This window comes from Epinephelus fuscoguttatus, linkage group LG10 (assembly GCF_011397635.1).
Source record: "Epinephelus fuscoguttatus linkage group LG10, E.fuscoguttatus.final_Chr_v1".
Taxonomy (NCBI): Eukaryota; Metazoa; Chordata; class Actinopteri; order Perciformes; family Serranidae; genus Epinephelus; species Epinephelus fuscoguttatus.
In genome coordinates this window covers 33,832,284-33,855,665 of record NC_064761.1, presented here as the reverse complement: position 1 = coordinate 33,855,665, position 23,382 = coordinate 33,832,284, and the positions used below count along the sequence as shown (strand labels likewise).

The 23,382-nt window shown below is 42.9% G+C and overlaps 1 protein-coding gene and 1 long non-coding RNA gene across 3 annotated transcripts in view; one reads left to right on the top strand and one right to left on the bottom strand.

The window, feature by feature from the left end:
* Positions 1 to 23,382, bottom strand: part of ncanb (neurocan b) — a 268,070-nt gene that overhangs the window by 37,389 nt on the left and 207,299 nt on the right. For both annotated transcript variants that reach the window (XM_049588829.1, XM_049588830.1), the window contains one exon: positions 14,980 to 15,093. In XM_049588829.1, the coding sequence (XP_049444786.1) occupies positions 14,980 to 15,093 (114 nt within the window). The remainder of the gene's footprint in view (positions 1 to 14,979; positions 15,094 to 23,382) is intronic.
* The window catches only part of LOC125896356 (uncharacterized), a 179,240-nt gene that overhangs the window by 37,520 nt on the left and 118,338 nt on the right, over positions 1 to 23,382 (top strand). The window lies entirely within an intron of this gene.

Below are 23,382 nucleotides of genomic sequence, written 5' to 3'. Positions count from 1 at the left end.
ATTAGAGTCAGCGTTTTGAAGCCACACTTGTCCCTGCAGCACAGACCATGTGCCTCTGAACAGCGAGCAGTAAATTAGCATTAGGTAGAACGACATTACTACTGTTATCTCTGGTCCCATGGGACCAACGATCAGTCACTGCTGCTGTCATTTTCTCTGCTGACTGCTAACTTCAATGCGTCATCAGACCTGGAAGCTAACTGGGCAAAATGTTTGCCACATGGCAGCTGGTGCATTGTATTAGCATTGGGAGAGGGTCCAGTTTGGCTCATGAAGGTGGACGATGGGTTATTATCTACAGGAGCAGGGACAGGAGAGTCAGGGTAGGTGTCACACTGACAAAAATAGACATGTACACAAAAACCCACTTCTATAAATTAAACATACACCCCTTCATTGTATCACACATCAACTGCGGTCAGTCTGTAATGTACAGGTGTAAGGCACTGGCTACATTACAGCCTTTAAACCTGAGAGTACGAACTACACACACAAACGCAGGCTCGGTGTCACTTCTACTTGGGATTTACATACATACATAAAAAAAAAATTCAGTGTCCAACAAAGACAAAAAATTAAAGACAGACAAACTAAGAGCATCAAACACAGTTAGATGCAGAGTGGGAGGACAGAGAAGAGAGACAGAGTAAGAAAGTGAAAGAGTCACAGAAACAGAGAGACAGAGAGAAAGAAAAGCAGAGATGAAAAGTAAACAGGCATGTTTTCTCCCCCTCAGATCTTCAACCTAGTCTCTGCTGATTTCTTCTCCCACTCGCTGACAGTGAGGCTCAAAGCCTGACATCACATCAACCTCTTCAAATATTTAGACATTACTCAAGTCGTCTTCTTTTTCCCGCTTTCCCTCTGTCAGGCAGAGAGAGGAAGGCAGGGGGTATGTTTCAGCGATTAATATTCCCACAGACTTTAGTGAACGGCAGTTAGGAAATAAAAGGCCATACACTTCCAGCTGACTGATTGGCTCGTTTATCCACATCACCAAGTGATATTTCCACTGCTCGGCTTTTTTAGATCCCCTGAACGATGAAACGGTTGGAATGTGTGTTTGCATATGTGTGTGCTGCCATTATGCCTCCTCCCCGTGTGACTCTTTGAAGGCTGACAGCTCAGTGTGCCATTTGCAAGAGGGCAGATGACAGCAGTCCAGAGAGGGAGGAAGTAAGGGAGTGAGAGAGAGACGCAGGGACACAGAGAGAGAGAGGGAGATGAGGAGGAAGCTGCTGATAGCCAGCGACAAAAGGTGAGAATGTGAGGAGAATGTGAGAGCGGCTGTGAAATTATTAATGGCTGTTACGAGTGCGGTGTTGATTAATGGAACATCTTAATAGTGTGATTCTCACAATTAGGAGTAATGGATGTTACAGTAAAACAGCTACAGAGCACAACATGAATGACTGATGCCAGACTGAAGGCTCATTCTGCATAATTAGTCCATAGACGTGTCTCTGCAGATTAATGTTGATGGAGGAGGCCGAGGTTACAGTGAGGGCAGCACGGGCCTTTACAGTAAACAGGTGAAAAGTCCAGTTTATTCAAACAGACACAGTGTGTAATTAGTGTAAGGTGATGACAGCACACAGTCACAGTCACATGTTTCCATTTAAGGGTGTAGGTTTTCTTTCAACATGGAGGAAACACGTATGAAAAGGGGGGTTTGGGGTCCTCCCCAAGTAAATTTTGAGCATTATTCTGCGGATTTTTTTCTGGGGGGAGGTGGGGGTAAATGTGGCAAAAAGTGTCCCCTGTGTCATACCCAAAATCTAAGTCTATAGCCCCTTTCACACAGCCTGTTCCTGGTGGAAATCTGAAGCCATTATTCCACTTTGCTGTTCTTTATAAAGGCTACGACTGGAGAAAGGAGGGACAGAGTTGTCTCACATTTAAGCAGGCAGTGGAGGTAGTAATAGCACTGAATCCAGTCTGTGTAAAAGAGTCAGCCAGCAAGACGAGACCATGGACAGGGCAGGCGTGACATTTTCACGACATCGTATGTGTGTGACTTACTGCTGGGAGATATTAAAAAAAGCTAATAGTAGTTAGCAGCTAACTCAAAGAAAAACAGTAGCTAAAAATATCCGCAAACTGGGAAAACAATCAAGTCCAGGGGCGCCTTACCCCCCAAGCAAAGAACAAGATAAGCTGCCATGTTACACAGACGGTAAATGATTGTTATTGCCATGATATGCCATTGTTATTGTTAAAAAGTGCTGCGTGGGCCAACACATATGTTATATGTCACACTAGAGGCCAATGCTGGCCAATGTTACACCAGTCATGCCTCTTTTGCTTCCAGGATGCTGGCATGCTGTCTAAAATCACACACTGGGGCGGTATGATGCCATTGTTGTTTGATTATGTGTAAAAATGCGAAGGCGGTATACAGAAGGGACTTAGTAGCAACCCTATAACGTGATCTCTGTGTGAAAATGGCTTATGTTTCCATTATCTGCATCAGTTTTACTGTAAAAAAGAGTGGGCAGAAAATGCTTCATCTGTGTGCAGCTAATGTAAAGAGCATACATACAAGTGAACCTGTTTCGCATGGGCAGCAACCTATTATTTAGTTACTCATTATAGTAATGTGATTTCTAAAAATTGGTAATACTCTAGGTACTATCTGCATTTGCATTTCTACTATTAATGGAACATAAAACAATAAGAGCTTCAGATGGACCGCATTCTTCGTTAATACGCTGCAATGATTTAAATGATAAGCACTGATTAACAGTGAATAAGTAGGCTGTGTGTGACACACGCACATACAGAGAACAGCAGCACCGACCCACCGTCCAACACCAACACAGTGTGAGGATGGAGGTCAGCAGTAGTGGGGATATAAATGAGGCAAACTCAGGCTTGGCAGGGACGGAGGGCTATGGTCAGAGAACTCCACAGCAAGTGAACACGCCATCTGCTCATAGGTGGACTTGACCAGCTGACTTTGCTACAAGCTGACTGGCTGGTAAAAAAGTTCTAAAATGGTATTGTCTCATCGTGAAACTTTGGCCTGAACTGGGTTTTATGCCATCTACTATGTTGTACAATTGACAGAGTGCAGACGTTCCTCTGTTTGGTTGCCACTAAAAGGATCAACAAGTGTCTCGTTGAAGTTGATGTCACAGCAGTTTCATCTAGCATCACTACGGCCAAGAGCGAGAGAGTTTGACTAGGATGGGAGGGAGATGTGGTGGATGGGTCAGACAAACTTTCATCCAGGAGATGGCTGTTCAGTGTCCTGTGTGAAACCATAGGTCAGTGCTGTTTTAACGTAAGGTTAAGTAACTTCTATCCATCTGTCACGTACTTACATCAGTCATGTGATGTATTTACTTCAAACATGAATTTTGTCTAACCCTTACCAAGCAGTTTGTTGCCTAAACCTAACAACAACCCGTTGAAAACATCAGCCACATGTTACAACTCATTTCAGCCAGAAGACAGCTGTGCATCACATACAGATGCGAAAGAATACATCTCACTGAGTCTCCAAAGGGTGCCTTCGGCCTTGGAACCACACACTGAGGGCCATGAAGAGGTAAATGATGATCTGGGATCACAGTGTGTTGTACTGCCAGCTTGCAACGGGCATTAGTTCATTCATTTCACAACTTTTTTCAAACATAATTCTGATACTTGCGACATGCAGCCACGGTTGCAAGTCCGAATAAATGCAGAGTCATATAATACCACACATGAGCAGGCACCTTAGTAGGAAGGAACCAAAACTGAAGCATGATTCCTGTGACTGAAACGCAGGTTAAGTTCCTAAGTTTCTAAGAATTTGCTGGAAAACTTCCTGTGTTGGAAAAACTGCAGGACGACCGTTAATGAAAGACAAAAGGAAGTGTGATAGTACAAGCCAGGCCTCGTAACTCTGCAATCAGAGCGCTTTGACAATTTTCGGGGGAATATCAGAAAGAGGAAGTACAGAAGCGTGCTAAACCTCTAGCACAGCTCAAAGTAGTGTTTTACACCGCTCCATCAGAAACGTTCATTAATGCACAGCAAAGGAACACAGACTCTCCTCTCTTCCTCCATCTCTTCTTCTCTTTTCATCTATTGTAACACCTGCTCTGATGCTTCCTCTCCCTCTTTTCTTCACTGCTTCTTTCTTTTCTGCCTGAACTTCCTTCCACTCAGCAGAAGAGAATGACAGTTGCTTCAGGAACATTGTCTAATTAAGCACTTTGAATGAGAATAAATTACCCCCTCATCTCTCCAGCTTTCCTGTTAGGAGGGAGATTTGGCAAGTGTTGAACACAATAGCATATGGAGTGAGAGTGATGCCTTGCTGTTCTTCCATTTGAATAGCCTGTGCCAGGCTCAGGCAGAACTTCAGGGATATTTTTATGTTTGCACCTGAGTTTCTGTCTGTGTTTATTCTCTTCTGGAGACAGTTATGAGCGAGCTAAACCAAGAAGCTCCAGGTCCCTCTCTTCTCAGTCTTGGCACGTGTCCCTCTCGACATGTTATTAGAACGCATGAATCTTCATTAGCATTAATAGCTTCTAAAGACCCGGAGGATGCACAAAAATTAATTTTGAGCCAAGCGTTCTGCTGAGTGGCCAGTTTAGGCAGCGGCAGCAGTCAGGGACAGAGCAGAGAGGCATCACAGTGAAGTCGGTGAACTCAAACGCCTCTCTTCTCAGCCTCTCTGTCAACTCTGAAAGCCGATGCTGAGTCACTAAACCACCCACGCCAAGAACAATGGTATAAAAAAGCAAAAAGCAAACAAACAAAGACGCAGGGACTATCAGACATCAAACAGAAGCTTGTAGATCACAAGTTCAGCCAAAGTGCTCAGTGTACTGTGGCTTAACAAGAGTGTGGAGAGGAGATAAGCCTTGAGTGACGTATCTAATTGACCAATGGGATTTCAAGAGTGGACATCTCTGGCTCAGAAGACATGGCATGATAAGGACGGAGAGACTGACACTGATGATGGTCAAAACCTGGTCTGACCCCACATCAGTAGAAACTTCTACTTCGAACAAGAGTGCCACAGATGACAGAGGCATACATATGGTTGGAGTATTCATATGACGAGTAAAAATGCACAGTTAACTGAAATGAAATATTTATAAAAAGTGTGATACTGACACTCTAACTTTGTTTTTTGTTCTGTATTTGAGCTCCCTGTTGACCCAATGTCTTCCCACTTGAAACTAGTGTTTCCATGATACTGGATTTCTAACTTTGATGAAATACCTGTAAATTATTACTACTTAACACCATTTTAACACCACAGGAAAAAAACTGACATTGAGGGTATACAATTTAAAATGTTCACTGAAAAATACAGCTGTCTTTTTCTTGGTTTGCAGCGAAGAGCAGCAGAATGACTGTAGCAAACATTAACGATAAGAGAGAGTGAGACAGCATAGCTGGTACCGGAATATAGATACCGCAGAAAATGAGCACTGAAACCATTTCAAATATTCAGAATTGATATGTATGGATAAATCAATATTTATGACAACACTACTTGAAACTAAACGCTACCAGCAGACTGTTAAAACTGGTCAATTCTGCAAATCAATCAACAGCAGTGCTCTTTACATTACACCAACACCAACATTATACCACTAAAGCTTTGTGTTTTGGGTCTAGTCAATTTGTGACCCTAATCTCAGAGTTTTTCTTACAAATTTATAACTTTTAATACAAATTTTAATAATTCATTTTTTTTATTTTATTTTTTGTAGTTATTCATTTTTTTGTCTTACTTATTTCTGTGTTCATTTATTTATTTTTATTTTTATTGTCACCATCACAGGTCATCCTAAGCCAGCCGAGGTGGGGAGGAGAGGGAAGGGTGAGATAATAGGTCAATTTTACTTTCTGGAATTTCAACAACCGCAAACATTGTAAAACATATAGACACATATGGATGAGATGGGGCTATGTACATATGATTTATTATTCATAATTTGCAAAGAAACAAAATAAAAATTTGATCCCATAACATCCAAAAATGTTAAACAACTTTATCATAAAATTTGTGAGTTTTTTTCTAAATCTATAAATTTAATCTCAGAGAATATCTTTTTATTGTTTCTTTGTATTGTTTTTATTGTGCAAATATACAAATTGAATCTTGTAAATTCTCGCTCTTCTGAGTCCCCTGGCTTTGTATTTATTTTTTCAAATTTATTCTTTAATTACAATTGCCCTAATATGCTACCGTACGTAAAACACTTGGGTAAGGTTGGCTAAATTTTGTGGTTACGGTTAGTAAAAAATAAATGTTAAGTGATGGACAGTAAGGGGATGCAAACTCTATTCTCCTGCAAAGTCAGGCATGCCCTATGTAACAGATACTCTACAATGTGCATAAGCACTTATCTGGGGCTGGCACGATATCAGATTTTCACCACACGATGATTGTGGCCAAAAGAGTTCACAATAAGGATATTATCGAGATAACTATAGAAAATTTAAGATAAAAATAGTGCTATCAGTCAAATTTAACCTTGTTTATAGTGCATTTTGTCTCTTGTTGGAAATAAATTACACTCAAGATACGAGTGTCGCGAGGTGGAGAGAGTGTGTGAACATAACTATGATGAAAAATCATACAAAAAGAGAGATTACAACTCACTGGCTACTAGTGATAAAGCAACCAGGTGGCATTGGGGGAGGGAATCAACGCAAGAAAAGAAAGAAATGGAAATTGTTTAAGAGGAGCAGGATTATTTATACAGTATTATCATGCATGTATAATTAACATGATATCAATATTTCATGTTTAAGTATCACGGTTATCATCAATACCTGCATTTCGTGACCTCCCTACACGGGATGTTAGCATCGGGACTTAAACCATGAATACTCCAGTGTGGAAGTAATTCCAAAAATCAGAGGACACTCAAAATGCCCCCAATTTCGGTAATGTGCAATTCAGAGCAAACATCATTCAATCATTCATCTACAATTACTGACTCTAAATTACAAGTAAACAACCTTCCGTGTAAGCACATGCATACGTGAAAGAAAAGGTAGAATACGAGGTCAGACAAAAATTGCACAAAGACGCAGTGACTGCATCTGGAGCTTTTCTGAAGCATTTCCCACCGCTGTTAGTCAGCTCAGTCTGCTCTCCTCCTCATTAGTCTCAGTGTGTAGACTACACCACATTGTCTGCTGCCTGCTTCCAATCTGCAGCACTGGTGTTGCTGTTGGCGTCAACGTGCTCAAAAGTCTTCCTATCTGTCTGCCCCAGATTCACCCGCCGTCCTCTTTGGGGGGAAGTTGTGCTCCACTTTTCTTTAGGTTTCCTGTAACGCTGTCTAGTTTTTGTTTTCTTGTCAAATGACTACTGTGCATCTGAGCATGCGTGTGTATTATGTGTGTGTATGCCAGCAGTATCTCCTGCCAGTGGAATGAGTGAGCCGTCCTGCCTGGAACACTGTGACTTATTTGGGATTTATATTGGTTTCAATGGATAGTTGTGGTGTATAATGGTCTGCACTTCCTGAAGGCTGCAAACTCCACCAGCACACTGCTCGGCTAAACTCATCGGCATGCTCGCCTGTGTCTTTCCTTCTGCATGCTCAACCTGTCGCCAGTCACACTTGCCAGTAACAGCTGTGCAGCCTACTGGGGAATGTAGCACTTTTCTCCCAAAAGTCAAGAAAAAATGAATAAATATTAATGCTGACGTATGGAAGCAGAAGCGGTGGAGGAGAAGACGGAGGAAGCTCTGGAAGTTTAGGGTGAATGCAAACACATTTCTCACAGACAACCAAGCAGCAGCCAGACACCATGGGATTAATTAGCTACACAGTCCTTTTAATGCAAGCTTCCTGTTTCCAATTTGTAGATTATTAGCGCTGTTAGGAAACAGAGGGAGAGGATTATTGTTTTATTTAGCGGGTTGTGTTGTAACTACGAGTTATTGCACAACACTGTAGTTTACCGCTCGGAGTGGGAAGTGTTCGACTGGCGTCTGAGCTGCTGCTGAATAAACAGACAGGGAAAAAAATCTTTTGATAATTGGAAGGGTACAAGGGTAGGTAGAGTGGGTTTTGTTTGTTTGTATGTGTGGCAAATAATGTATCAGTGAGCCACCGACGTAGAAAAGAAGCAGAGCAAATGGGGATGTTTGTTTGTGCTTTTGTATGTCTATTTTTGTGGGGACAAATGTGACTTTAAGACCCTGAGCAGTGAAGAATCTTTGGGAACGTGGGGAAATTTTGGCAGCTCCTCACATCTTCAAAGGGCTGCGTGAGGGATAAGACCTAGTTTAAAGGTTGGGGTTGGGCGTGTAGTCGTGATGGCTAAGGATGAAGAATGCATTATGTCAATGAGAGTCCTCACAAGTAGGAACATATGCGAATGTGTGGCTGTGTGAAGGTCTGTTAGCTGAAAGATCTCTAACTTCACAGCTTCAAGAAATGCTAGAGCATCTCACACACACACACACACACACACACACACACACACACACACACAGATGCATTCAAACAGCGACACAAAGAGATATACACACAAACACACTCACAGGGAGTGACAAAACGTCCTGCGGTGCACCGGAGATGAGAGGCACAAAAAGATGCAAGGAGTGCAGGGAGTGACAGCAGAAAGGTAGGGAGAGAAAAGAAGGAGAAAAAAAAGAGAAGGCAACATGAAACAGAGGTGTCTACAGTAGTGGAATAGCAAAGTAACAAATCCACACTCTTACACTTGCACATTATGTCGTTTTTCCTCCCTAGAAAGACGGAGGGAAGTGAATCCCAGAGTGAACGATGTATATAAAGACAGACTGGAGGAAAAGGAGCTGATGAGAAGAAACCGGCTAATGCTTCCTCCGTCACTTTTCACTGCAGTCGGGCTGAGAGAGATTCGGTTTCTGCCTCCACTGATTAGGCAGCGAGCCAAAAAAACTGCAGGACGGGCTCAACAATCAGTGCCGGGATGAGAGGAGAGAGAAACAACTGACTGATGTCTCTGTTACTCTAATCACAACTGCCTCTTCTTTTTACCAAATATCCATTCATTACTGATACAAAACTGCTGAAAACTAACTGCAGGAGGAGGGATTCAGGTGTTTCGCACAGGAACAACTGCAGTAAAATAATATGAAAAATGCTGAAAAGTGACAGAAGAATATCATCAACTTTTAAAGCCCCTGAGTTTCAAAGTGTTGCAGACAAAAACCTGCTCTAAACCAACTTCCTCGTCAACACCAAAACAAACGTTAATACGATTGTAAAAACTGCACAACAAACCATTTCCTCCTCTCTCTCTTTCTCTCTGTGCATCTGCTTGAGGACTTCAGCCCTGTCAGCTTACAATTATTGACTCTCAGATGGGATCACCATGGTAACAGGCCAGAGGGAGCCAGCAGCGAACCAGATCTACCCAGCATCCGATGCTGTTAGCTCATGAAGCATACACCTGGACATGCACACACGCACAGTCAAGAACACACGGCAAATGAGACGGAGAGAACCGGACCGTTTTAGTGAGACAGGGACCAATTGGATGACATTTAAATGGATGGAAGCCTCGGCGGAACGAATGAGTTCATTTCCAGCGTCCGTGTCGCCGTTTTGCCCCCCCCCCCCAACCCCCGGATATCAAACTGAGATCACGCCGAAATGGCAGAGCGACGCCTGTTGCGAATTGTACTTTTCACAGCTGAATCCTATATTTCTGCAAGCGCGGAGCGGCGAGAGATAAAAGCAACAGGAAAACAGAGACTTTAGATTTACACGATTGGACCTGCTGCTCCCAATCAGGCGTTAAGGCGGGAACGCAGCAGGGGAGGAAACGTACGCACGGCTCCAGTGCATGTTAAATGAGAGGCATGCTCTGGAGATGAGTGTATGTTTGAGATGGAGGGAGAAAAAAAGCACCATTAATAGGGTGTACATGCAAAACTGAAGGCTGGTATGATCAAAACTTGTGAGATGTGATTGATCAAGTGTCTCTACTCCTCACACATTGATGATCTGCCCTGATTTAAAGAGGTTGTACATTTCAGGTAAGGTTAAAACTGCCTGAAAACACAGTTGAAAACAGCACTACATTCAAATTCATACACTGTACAGTCTCTGTGGCTTTTTCATTTTCTTGTTTATGTATGATCCACACCACAGGAGGGGCATGAATATTAAACAGGCAGCCATGACCACAGGGAAATACCAAAAAGCCGATACCAGAGTTGCTTCTGCTGTGGTGAAACATCAAAAAAGGCTGCTAAGAGTTAACGAGTATAAAAAGACTAAAGAGGCACTCAAACGTTTTAGTACTGCACTTCAGTAAAGTTGTCGGACTTTCCCTCTTTTCTATCCACTTAATCCTCTTGTTAATCCTCATGTTTATCTACCAATATTTTATAAGGTCCAGACCCCCGAGCATGTTTTTCCCCAGGATGGTGAAGGCATGACCTGCTCACTCTGCCTTAAGGTCTGATCACATGCAGCATTTTTTGCACCCTCAGATGTAGTGTTTTCAACATAGACACGCAGAAGGTGCACTTAAAAGTGAGAGCAAGACGGTTGCAGCATGCAAACGTTTCCAACCGGCTGTTTTTCAGGGCTTGACAGCTGCGCCCGGAGAAAGTTAGATTTTTGGAACGCAGGAACATGCACTGCATGTCATGTGACTTGAAACAACCAATCACAGCTGCCAGTTATCTTTCCTTTCATCCCTCATTATGAGATAAATATGGAGAAGTTAAACATTTTAACTGTACGTTCACACCAACAGCGACCAGAGCTTCCAAAACGGCAGAAGTCATTCATTTTCATTGAGAGCCCAGTGACTTGGGTGACCTGGTTGTCAGTCACGCGTCTTGGGCAACCAAAGCAACCAGAGCAGCTCTAGAGGGGAGTTAAAACTCATTTAACTTTATGGTAGTAAGCTCTGATGTTAGGCGGCAACCAATCGGAATGCTGACGTGCTTCGATGAAGCGGGTCCCAGAGAACAAGCCATGTAACTTTAGTTCCTACAGCACACCTGTTCCGACAATGGATATCGACAAGTTTATAACTTGCGTTCGCGCCCACTCAGTCCTTTATAATGTGTCGCTGTTTGGTTACAGAGACCAAAATACAAAGAATGAGGCTTGGGACCGCGTTGTGGAGGTAGTTGGTTGGTCTGGTGAGTTTTAAAGTGTGTCATGTTAGTAATAGACATAACACACATAACGTCTTCTTAAGTCAACCTGGTCTTGATCTGAAGTCATCAAATACCGGTGCTTGGGCATCGACTTCCAGTGTTAGACACTGATATAAAAAGCCATCTATTCATGTCGGCATGATCCGCGGCTGATTGCTGTTATTGTGTAACACCGACCAGCAGCATCAGGGTGAAATGGGGCTGGACAACAATGTGAGTTGAGGAGGCGTAAATCCAAGCAGGGCGGGTGAGAGGGGTGTTGGATGGATCCAACAACCACCGACTTTAACCTGGGAGGTAGGTGTTGGATACGTGACCACGTGCGCTTGTTGTTGAAGGTAAAGAACTCGCGGCATTGTACCGACGTAGTGCATATATTTTGAAAGAGACTCTATACAAACTTTACATTTCAAGTGTATTTGGAAAACAGTCAATGCAAGTAACAGGTAGAAGTTGACATGGCGTCCCAGAATGTCAACAACCAACGCACCCAGGGTACCTTGCATGTCATATCTCAGTGTGTAAAGTCCATGACCAAACGTCAAAATGTAACGAGGTCGGAGTGAGAATGTGTTGGTTAAGTAGGCTATGATACAGTGCTGGTTATGGTTGCTTAGTAATATTCGGTGCAACCTTCCCTGGCACAGAGTATCCAGAAGAGCAGCACCCAGCACCTGACCTCATGGCATGGGTCTCGGCCCTTGCTCTGCTTCTGATTACTTTACCTGATGTTCTTACCCTCATAAATCTCCCTCCCCTTACCTCAACCAAACCAACCCAAGCAACAAAGGCAATGTGTTCTAGCCAATCAGAGAGAGCTGGGTGGGTCATCACTTTGCCGTTCTTGGAATAACCCAAGCTTGGTTAGAAAGTTTAGTAACAGATGCTAGCACAGAGATGTAAACAAAGGTGATGAAACGGATGAGAAAAGGACACACACTTCTCCACGAGTCACCTCCAGCTGAAAAGTGACAGATAAAGTCAGTGAGTGCTGGTTTGTGCCAAACTACTGTAGTTCAGCCAACAAACCGGCACGCACAAAGCGAAGTGCAAAGATCTGATAGAGCCTGCCAAACCTATTGTAGTGTCTACTGCATTAAAAATATCCTGCTTTAGTCTGCTGCTTCTCTCTGGCTTCACTCTCTACTCCCCCTCCTTCATCGATCGCTCTGCCCTAAGAGTCCCACATCAGACCTGTAAAAAGCAGAGCACGACACTGGAAGCCAGACGCACACACACATAAAAAGACAGATCTTCTGAGAGTTAAGGTCAAAGGTCACACTGGACCAGTGGAACCTGACTGGTTTTATGTAATTTAGAGCAGTTCCCTCCTCCTTTCCCTTGTTCAGGGCAGCTGTGGCTCAGAGGTAGTGCGGGTCGTCCACCAATCGGAAGATCAGCAGCTCCTCTAGCCTGCTGTCTCCTCAAGTGTCCTTGAGCAAGAAACTGAACCCCGAATTGCTCTCAATGGCTGTTCCATCAGTGTGTGTGAGTGTGTCAAAAACTGAGCAGCAGGTGGCATCTTGTATGGCAGCCTTGGCCACCAGTGTGTGAATGTGTGTGTGAATGGGTGAATGTGATATGTAGTGTAAAATGTGCTTTGAGTGGTCGGATGACTACAAAGGCTCTATACAAGTGCAGGTCCATTTCTCTCACTCATCTCCTAAAAATATCTTCTCCACCCAAAATTTCACACTCTCTTTATCTTTCCAACTATCTTTCTTTGCTTTCATCCTTTAATTTTTAATTGCGCTATTTTAAATCTTGTGTTTGAGAGATGTAAGGTTTGCATTATTCAGTAATTGCATTGTTAGTCAGAGAGGACACTCTAAACTCACACATGTATTTAATTCCCATTGTATCCCTGTACACAAGTCGACCAATAGTCGTCATTTAGCGCCATTTGTCGACTAGTCGCTGTATGTTTCCGAAAATAATTTAATTATTAAGTTATATATTTTGGGCAGGGCAACACAATGGTTTGAGTTGAAGGCGTGAGAAAGAATAGTATCAGTAACATTGTTAACACTGTGCTACATTACAGAGAAACACAAAACCGTACTAATGACCCTTCATTAATATAGGCCTATATTTTATCTACAAGTGCATGTCACACACTGAGCGAGCCGCCTGTCAATGACGCTGTGAGCTAATGGGCATGTAGCTACTTCCATGTTTCAGATGATACGTCATGTCTGTAGTCGACCAATGAAGATGAGTTTACATATCACCTTGGGTTCGTCCTTCACCTTCTCAAAATGATCCCACACTTTGGATTTCCTGCCCGACATGTTATTAACTAGCCTGTGGAACAACTGCAGGTACCAGCCCTGGAAATTAGAGGCCATACACATGCCACGTCTTTAACCAAATGGAAAATGCAAAGTTGGACGCTGGGTGCTACGCTTGTGCCTTTTTTGTGGCAGCTTTCAAGAGTGTGGCGGCAGGTTGCTAAGAAATGTTAACAAGCACCATAACATAGTCTATTTACCTGAAATCCTGAGTGCAGAGCTGATCTTCTTCCAGGTGCTGTTTGTAAGTGTGTAGGCCTACAGTTTCGTCCGTGGGATAGATGTAAAGCTCTGGGTAGCCCTGCACTAACATGATCAACTTTTCCGTATTTATCAGACTGAATATTTACAGAAGAAGGGAAAGATATCTGTTGGCTGTGATTGGTTTGTAACATGACTCCTGTCTGACTGCTGAGCGTGGCCACTTCCTGTGTCTGTCCTTTCAAATTAACTTCCCACATGGTCCAGTCATATAGGTTTTGATCTATTTTGACAAGGCACAGCTCCTCATAGAGTTTCATGTTTGCTTTATAGTTGTTGTTTTTTTCTTTGTTTTTTGCGACTAAGCGACCAATGACATTTTGCCGACTAATGGCCTTTCTGGTTGACTAACATCACGTTGACCATTAGGGGGCAGCCCTACTTATTGTATATGTTTATATCAGGGAATTTATCATTGTAGCTTAATCATTTCATCAGATAATCTGGCACAAACTAGCAGCTCATGTGCATTTCTTCCTCATTTCTTCAATTTGTTTTTCTAGAAGTATTATCCCAACTGTCAGTATAACAATGTCTCCTCCTTTGTCAACTCCTTTTAACAAAAAAAAAAAAAATCAGGATTTTTATCTATCAAAATGTGCAAAATTCAAATGATCAAACTCTAACAGATACAACAGCCGTTGGTTTTCCTCAGCGTTGTTTTGCACCAACATGCCAGCCATGTTTTCATGTAACATACAGTTTGTGAACAGCCTCCTTTGCAACCCCCTTGTCACGGGGGAATTCCTGTAATGAGAGAAAGGAACCAGCTGGACGCAGGTGTCCTGTATAAACCTGATACATTATTCCAAAGGGCTTCCCTCTCCCTCCTCCTCCACCTCTTTGTCTACATTCACATCCTCTTCCTCCCACTTCCACCGCCGCCACCGTCTCCATTTACACACCCTCATTAACTCCATCTTCCTCAACCTTGTTGTTTGCTCTGCACCTCTGTCTCCACATTCGAGCATCATCTTGCTCTCCTGTGCCACCTCCTCACACTCATCTCCCCTCCCTTCCCCCTCTTTATCTTCATCGTGCTACCTCCACTGTCACATCACCTTGCTTCTCCACATTCTTTGTCTCATCCCTCTCTGCCTTGTCTTCCTCCTTTATCCATTTTTGCCATCTCCTCCTACGACTCTCAATCATTTCCACCATCCTCCGTCAATTTACTTCTCCCAGTCTTCCTCTTCCTCTTTTTTCGCTCTCTGCTTCCACAAAACACACACCCCATTGTTGAGTAAAATGGGAGAGCAGAGTTTTCATCCACATTGTTACCTTTCTCACAAGTAGCTCCCCCGTAGCTGGGCAGACAAAGACACACAAAGGAGTTGATCTCATCGATGCACGTTCCTCCATTCTGGCATGGATTAGACTGGCAGTCATCAATGTCTAGAATGAGAGAAATGGGGAGAAAGAAAGACAGGGGGCGAGTCAGGCTCGGTGCACACACACACGCTCATAGCACTTTCCAAACGGTTACTTTTTAAACTACCTGCCACAGCATTTCACCGAACAAACCCCAGAGAGATCAAACTTTTGGAGAGATTAGAGGTGTTTCTGAGAAAGTTATAATTAAAGCGAATTGATTGAACTTCATCAGTGAGCGGTTTGGGATGCACTGAAGCGCATGATGCTAATTGCAATGTGTTTGCAGGACGTGCTGCAGTTCTGCAATAGCGAGGGAGAGTGCGGTGGAAGGTAGAAAGAGAAAGAGAGACTTGGAGATTAGAGGGAGGAAAGCATTCACTCAGATGAGCTTCCATCTTCAACAACAATACTGCCCACATTGATGCACAAGCTGTCTCGCTAGTAGCTACAAAAACTGTATGCTAATTCATTTTAATATGTGCAAAAGTGACCAAAACAATGCAGCCAGTCAGGCGGCATCTCTTAGATGCAAAATGAAAAGTCTGAGTGTTTGTGCACATACACACACTCACATGCAAATTCACAACATATGCACACACATATTTCGCAGAGGCGTCGCAGGGGTGAGAGTTCTTATTCCGTTGAAAAATGGTAACTGTATTTCTCTGGCTGATCTGGGCCCAGGGGCAAAATCATTAAAACTGCAGCTAGTATCCCACAATCCTCTGCCATCACAACAACTGAGCAAATCCCTGGGGCGTTGGCAAGGGGTCATGGGAGTGGAGAGGAGAAGAAGTGAATGGAGATGGGTGGGGAGGCAGAAGAAAGTCCGAGGAGTGAGGAAAGATGTGGGGCTAGAAAGAGATGCTCAAAAACACAGAGAATAAAGGCGACGTAATGAAAGTGAGGGGAGAGGTGATGTGAATCTGTGACTCTGGGAAGTTGGCAAGTTTCAGGGCTGGATTACAGGGGCTTTGCAGGCAGACAGCATTTGGGGCAGAAGAGTCTGTTTGGATAAAACAGCATGACAGCTTCATAGCTGGTGCCCCGCTTTGGGCTGGCTGATATTAAAGGCTGAATTTGATGCAGGAGGTAGAGACCCCGCCGGAGGAGTCAGAATGAGATGACATTTGTGTTGGTTTAGTGTGTCGCTGTATATCCATGTATTACCGTCTGTCTGTCTGACTCATGATGGGGTGGAAAAATAAAATATAAAAAGAGAATAGAATAACACAGCGGGGATAGGAAGAGAGCCACACACATCCAGCACTGCAGAAAATTAGTTTTAAGTCCAGTTCAGATGATCAGACATCAAAGGGAGGGCTGATCCAAAGTTTTAGGGCAGCACTGGCAAATCACTGATGACTTTGTAGCTAACTTTACTCGTCACAAGCAGCGCTGCTAAGCTTTAAAAAACAATTGCACGGCTTCAGTGGCTCTAGAGAGCTTTGAAAGTAGAAAACAAACTAAAAAATGATGTTATAATAGTGTCATCTGATCTGGATGAGCTCAGTTTGGGCTTGAGACTTTGATTTTTTTGCAGTAGGAAGCCTGCATTACAAAATGGAAGTGTGAACATCTAAGGCTAATTTATAGTTGTATATATAGGCTCTACCCAAAGCCTGCGTCATAGCCTCGCTCTGCTATTACACCTCCAAAATGCTAACTGGCATTTGGGTTTCAATGCCACTGTGTTGAGCTTCTGTGATGTGCTGTAAAATTTGAAAATTCAATTAGCACATAAAACACACATTAACATTGCTTACCAGTGACATCATTACACAAAAGTACAAAATCTGACTCTGTTATAACTCACAGACATTCATTCGTTTATTCACAAACAACTGCCTTTAACTAGTCACGTTTCCCAACAAAGACAACATGCTAACACTATTAGCACAAGCCTATGCCATTTGACACTGCATAAATTAGACTAAGAGCTAGCAGACTTTTCCTCTTCTCATGAAGCCAGAATCCACAGCAACATTTAACAAAAGTAATATTGCAAAATTCAGCTTTATTATAATTCACAAAATCCAAAGGCAAAACAACTGTCTTTTGATAGACAAGTTTTCCCCACTTATACAACGTGCTAATGTTATTAGCATAAGCCTATCACAATTCCCATTGCATCAATAAGACCAGCAGCTAGTGGACATTTCCTCTGCTCATTAAAAGTTCACACAGGACTTCAAATGCTATTGTGTGGGAGCTTTTGTCTTTCTGATTTATTGTCTGTTATCTTTGAAATAAAAGGTTTGTTTCCATCATGGGAAAGGCTTTCAGTTTACAAAAACAAACAGCAAGTCTGCGTCCCCACTACATTACATTGCTGGGAAACTGAACGTCAGACTATGGTGTAAGGTACGCATCCATACAGAGGCTAAACCATAGGTACGGCATCAATTCAACGCAGAAGTATGAAGACGCTTTAGAAAGCAGAGGGGGTTTCATTAAAGATGCTGTTGAATTGCATTTTGGGAATTGTAGAATCCAACGGGATTGGGGCTTGACTCATACTAGGGACTGAGTGTCAGGATATCTCAGCTTGTAATGCTTTAATTTTCACAATTCTCTAATTAATCTGTCTCTTGTGAGTCCCCTAACTTTAAAAAATGTAATACTAAATCACTGGTGATCCACTTTAATCCGATGTCTGTGTGACCAAATGCTCTTTCGACGTTCAGGAATACAGGCCTCTAGACTGCCATTAGTACAATGAGTGAAAGTAAACAGTTTTTGACAGACTGCAAGATTACTGATAAATCCAGGGTTAACTGACTGAGAGGTTGGGATAATTAATAATCATGAACTGCATGAGGTGTCCTGAGCCAGACATGTAAGCTATGTACATCACGAACCTTTATTACAGTGTAACATAATCTTATTAGAGATCATTAAAGTTTTAACTCACCAATGGGACCCAGCTATCACCACTGAGTGAAAACATTACTCTGCAGGATTATTGGCCAATTGTGATGGTTAACCACCATCAAACATGAGGCCCCAGTCTCTGAGGTGCTTTGCAGTGAAGATAGACCATGCTCAGTTAATGGTGTTAAATGGTGTGGTGTCGAAGTTAAAAGACAAACAGCAGTATTTCAGACCAACCAGGCATCACGTCATAGAAACTTGTTTGAGGCAATTACACCGCCTGCAGGAGCCCAGGTAGACTGACATAAATATAAAATACAGAATACAGAAGTATTTCCAGTGCAAATAACATGTACAGCTGGACAAAACAGAACGATAAGACTGGAAACAATCCATATTAAATACGACTACACGAGCACAGATCCCCGAATGAACCTCTGAGGAACTCCATGTAATTAAAATAGGATGTGTGATGAATGATAGACACTGAAAATATCCCTCCGTCTACACTGTAAACCAACAGATGAGCAGGTTGCCAGGACAGCTGTTAAAAAAAAAAAGAAAAAACCCAAACAGCTACTGGGCCTAATATGAGCCAGCATCTGGCATCATTAAGCACTGTAGCACTCTGGCAAGGAGCAGAGGAACCCGCTGGATTTTAGGAGCGCTGGGGTCAATAAAAAACAGCTCTGAACATCAGCTATTAGAGGGGCTACAATAGGCAAGTGGATATTATCTGTCGTAGGAAACAACATAGAGGAACTCCAGACAGCTGGGGTAGACTGACCTTCATCTCGTCAAGTGTACAGATGTAAGAAGAAATTCAAGCACAGAAGTGCTCAATATTAACTAATCCTTGCAGGCCACCCATGGGTAACATGATTGTATGAGATTAGCATTTTCAATGGCAACCAATCAAATGGCTAGCCTCTTTGAGTTTGATGAAGGGGAGCTCTAGCAATGCAAGATTGATAGCTCAGGAACAATAGTAGCTTCAGATATGGCATGGCTTCACTCATGTTTACTGTCTCTGTACAGATGAGCTAACTCAATAAATTGGCTCAGCCGATATATCAGTAATATATTAGCTAACAGTAAGGACGAAACATCTCAGTCGCCCCCTGGAGTCTAGCTGCAGTAAAGATCATAAACCCAACCCCCTTCATGTTAGTGGATCAGATGTGGGCCAAACTAAAATCTCAAAGCACAACCCAAAAAAATTTTGGTTGGTGACTTCTGGCATTTAAGATAGTTAGCATCACACTGATGTATGTTCAGGTGTTCATTTTTCTGATATGTTGGTTCTAATTAGTCATTTGATGAAATACAAAGATGGTTTGATGTCATGACTGACAGCTGTATGTGCCAAATTGTGTGCTCGCGATCAATGGCAATGCTTACGAATTGCTGGACGTCAAGAACTTCATACTGCAGAGGGAGCTCTTAAGCTGACTCGGGCTGCGTCCAAAATCACCCACTACTCATAGTGAGTTCACCATTTTGTAGTGCTGTCCCAATGTACAGTGGGAACTATTATACCCTGTATAGCTTACTCAAAGTATCCCACAATGCACCGTGAAAAGTACTGTGCAACAGTCCCATATGGGGTGGGACCGAGACAGATGAGAGGAGAGAGGTTGCTTGTCCTGCTGTACACGTTTAACTTAGAATGACGTGTTGTTTTGTTTGTTTCACTCATTTTTCTTTGCCATGTAATAAATTGTCAATCTAATGTGTAGTCGTCAGTTCATGAACAGATAAATATATTCATTATTTAGAAAATAAAAAGTTCTTAACAGTTACTGTACAGAGTACGGCTAATAAAGCTAGTTTAATAAAGCTAGCTAGTTAGCAAGCTGAGTCGCTGCTATCTCTGATTTGTGACGTAATGTCAAATGCATAATGTTGCATACATTAAATTCACAAGTTATTACGTGACTGACTAGTAAAACAAACTCCAACACAACAAAGGTTAAATGGAAAATTACTTACATTAGTAGGACAGGTTGCAGTTGTGCTGCTCTCTTGTCTGTCTGCCAGTGTAACATTATTAATATGTTTAATTTGAGCAGCTCATTTCACAACACAACACAACACAGAAATTACTTTGTAACGTTATTTATTAATGTGGGAAAACACGCTCAGTATAATTTTATGTTTTTATCACAAATATGCATGTCAGTATTTGTTATGGACGCTTCACCAGCAGACACTGAAATTACATGTTTTCATTGTGCGACAGCAACAACGTAATTAACAGCGCAGAGAAAATGACCCGAGTGGTGTCTGAAAGTGTTTTTTCATGTTGCAGGTGAGCTAATTATATCGTCCTCTACATAGATCTCCCTATATAGTGAGTAGAGAGTAGTGAATAAGTGAATGATTTCAGACACAGCGTCTGGCTCCAAATGATGTCACCATTGCAAGGTGGCAGCTGTCATATTCAGTACATTTTGACTTTTGTACAGTGGGAGGAAGTAGAGATACCTTGTCTATCTTTATAACAGTCATTGATTGGCACTGTGTGCATGTGTGTAGATATGTGGCAAGAAATTGAAATTCATATCTGCCAGAGATGTGTTTGAGGTAATTTAGGAGGTGTTTCCAGTTCATCGTTTGGCGAGCTAAACATTCCTGAGTGGAGGTTTATCTTAGGTGTTCATGCTCGATCTAAATAACTGATTTCATAAAAATGTGTTGTCACCCCTGTGCACCATATGGTCATGACAGCACTTTGTCCCTCAGTGTCTGTCGGTGCCTAGCTCACCTCTACTCAAACGGTGCGTTGAGGGCCAGAGCGCAGCAGGCCTGTCCACTCAAAGCCCACTCAATGTCCACTCTGTCCAACTGGCTTAATGAGAGACCCATCCAACTTAAGCAGGTGGCGGTGTGTGTGTGTGTGTTTGTGTGACTGCATTTGTGCATTTGTATGTGTGTGTCCGCGACTCTCTGGCTGGCTCCCCAGTACAACAAAATCAGGCCTGGGCACTAGCACAGTCTCCAGGGAGTCGAGGAGAGCAGTGCTCCACTTATCTGCTGGCAGAGAAATGGATGGAGGGATAAACAGGTGCCAGCCACCGTGGTAATTGCTGGGTGCAGCTAACACACTAGCGACACTACCGACTTTTCTTTAAGCCAGCATTATTCATTTGAGTCTGTCAGGAGAGGCAGCAAATGAATGTGAACAGTTGATGGTGGCTAACATAATGGTAGAGGAGACACAAATATGAAATTGAGGATTAAATGCGGTTCACCGCTGATTGAAAAATACATAGTTTGGATGGGAATGTTTGATTGTGGGATAAATATGTAACCTGCTCTTGTTGTTTATCGCCGCCTCTCTGTGTGTATCCGAGGGTAGCTGGCGAGTGTGAGGACAGAGGATGGGGAAACAGAGATAGAGGAATAAGGGGGAGGATAGTGAGAGAGCAGCCACACAAACCGGGGGTGGTGTCGGTTGACAGAATATCTGGAGGCTTACTGCTGGCATGTGTCGAAACCAGCGTATGAATAATTGAAAAGAGACAGAGGAAGAGACAGAGAGACAGAAAGAGACAGAGAGCAAACAGAAACCGGGTGAGAGGAGGCCCTGGGTCAGCCTTTCCCCATTTCCCTTTTGGGATTATTTTGTCAGTCCAATAGATCAGATAAAATTTCTATTACCTGTGTACTCGACCGGAGCTACGTCCAGCCTGAGATCAACTCCATCACCTTCCTGACACTCTTGTCCTTCCGTTTCTGACTTTGCCACCTCTCTAGGGTCTTTTTCTACTTTACAACAACGAGATTTACGCTTTCAATTTACACCCTGGCCACGGCGTTCGTGAATGCTCAGGCCAAATAAAAACTAAACAGCTCTTTCACCGTTTTATAAATGAGACCTCAACTGCAATCACCAATTTCACGGCTATGAATCCTTGTGGGTTTAGCCAGGAAGAGTCCAGTAGAGAGAGAGTCCACTCAGAGGGTAATAAAGGCTTGGAGAGAAGAATCGATATTGCAGCCAAGGCCTGGCATGCATTAAAACATGGTATAATATTTTAGTGGTCTAGTAAGTCTGCCATAAAAAGTACGGCATGGTTATACACATGCAAGACAGGGAATGCCCCTGACTATAACTTTCTGCAGGAAGTGGAAAGTGATTTTTGAAAAGGACAAACTTTATCAACTCTACAAGATAATAACAAACTACTTATTATATACAGTCTGTTTTTGTTTTAACAGTGGAGAACATCCTGTGCTCAAGTAATGAGGCAGGGTCAGGATTAATAGTGGCTGATTTTCCAGAAGATTTAAAAGGTCTTCATCTCCAGATTAAAAAAACATTCACTTTAAAATGCTTATCAGGGCTCCAAGTGAGTATTAGAGAATCCTGAGAGGTCTATGGATTAATTCAAAGACCACTTTAGACACAAATGACAAAATAAACACACCACTCAATGGATTTAAAGCCTTTTGGTAATTTCTTATGCCAAAAATTCCTCTTATTAACGTGTCAGTTGAGTAGCATTAGACGTGGTGGCATTTTGTCTGGGCCTAATGCCACATTTGCACTGCATGGTACCTCACAGCTCCATTTGCTTTTTTTGGTTTTCCATTAGCAAAAGGTGTGGATAGTACAGAGTACTTCTTTTTTGGTACCACCTCAGTCGAGCTTCCAAGCGACCTGAGCTGATATAAGAAAGTGGTGTTAAAACAGACTACAGATTGGTCAGAGAGAATTATCACCAGTGTGAGACCGGACGTCCTGCACACACCTGCCATTTTTAAATAGCCAAGTTTCTGTCAATAGCAGCCACAATTTTCTGCGTACACAGTGAACACTATGCCGTGCAACTTATGGAGGGCAGACGTTCGTCTGTTTGGCTGCCGATGAAAGGATCAGCAAGTGTCATACTGAAGATGATGTCACAGCAGTTCCACGCGGTGTGGCTAAGGTAAACGGCTGAAAACTAGAGTTTAGACCGAGCCCAAAAAGTCAGGCCTGTCCGTCCTTACGTGAACCTGTCCTGCACAGTTTCTATTTTAGCCTGATTGGAGCCCACAGCAGCAGTTTTGGGCCTGAGCCCATTAAATGCCAAAATTTCTACTGTAAAAAAAAACCCCCAAAAACATTTATTACAAGCTAAGGGCTTACAAGTGTCCTCGCACCACTCCTGCTTCTTCTCATCCTTCTATTATTTCAACAGTCTGTCAGCTTTGTGTCTCGCGCACACAACAGGTTTGGCAGAACATGTACCTCTCAGTGTGTGTCACATTGCAAGTGTGCGCGGTGGTCCATGGCTGTGCAGAGTGCAGATGGTAATCACCGCTCTCCACTGCATGTTAGTGCTGCATAGCTCTACCAATGCTGGGGAGGCAGACACAAACACTGCCAACCACACTGCCCTGCAGCCTCCACCCTTCTCACTGTCCCTCCGTCTCTTGCTCCCACTC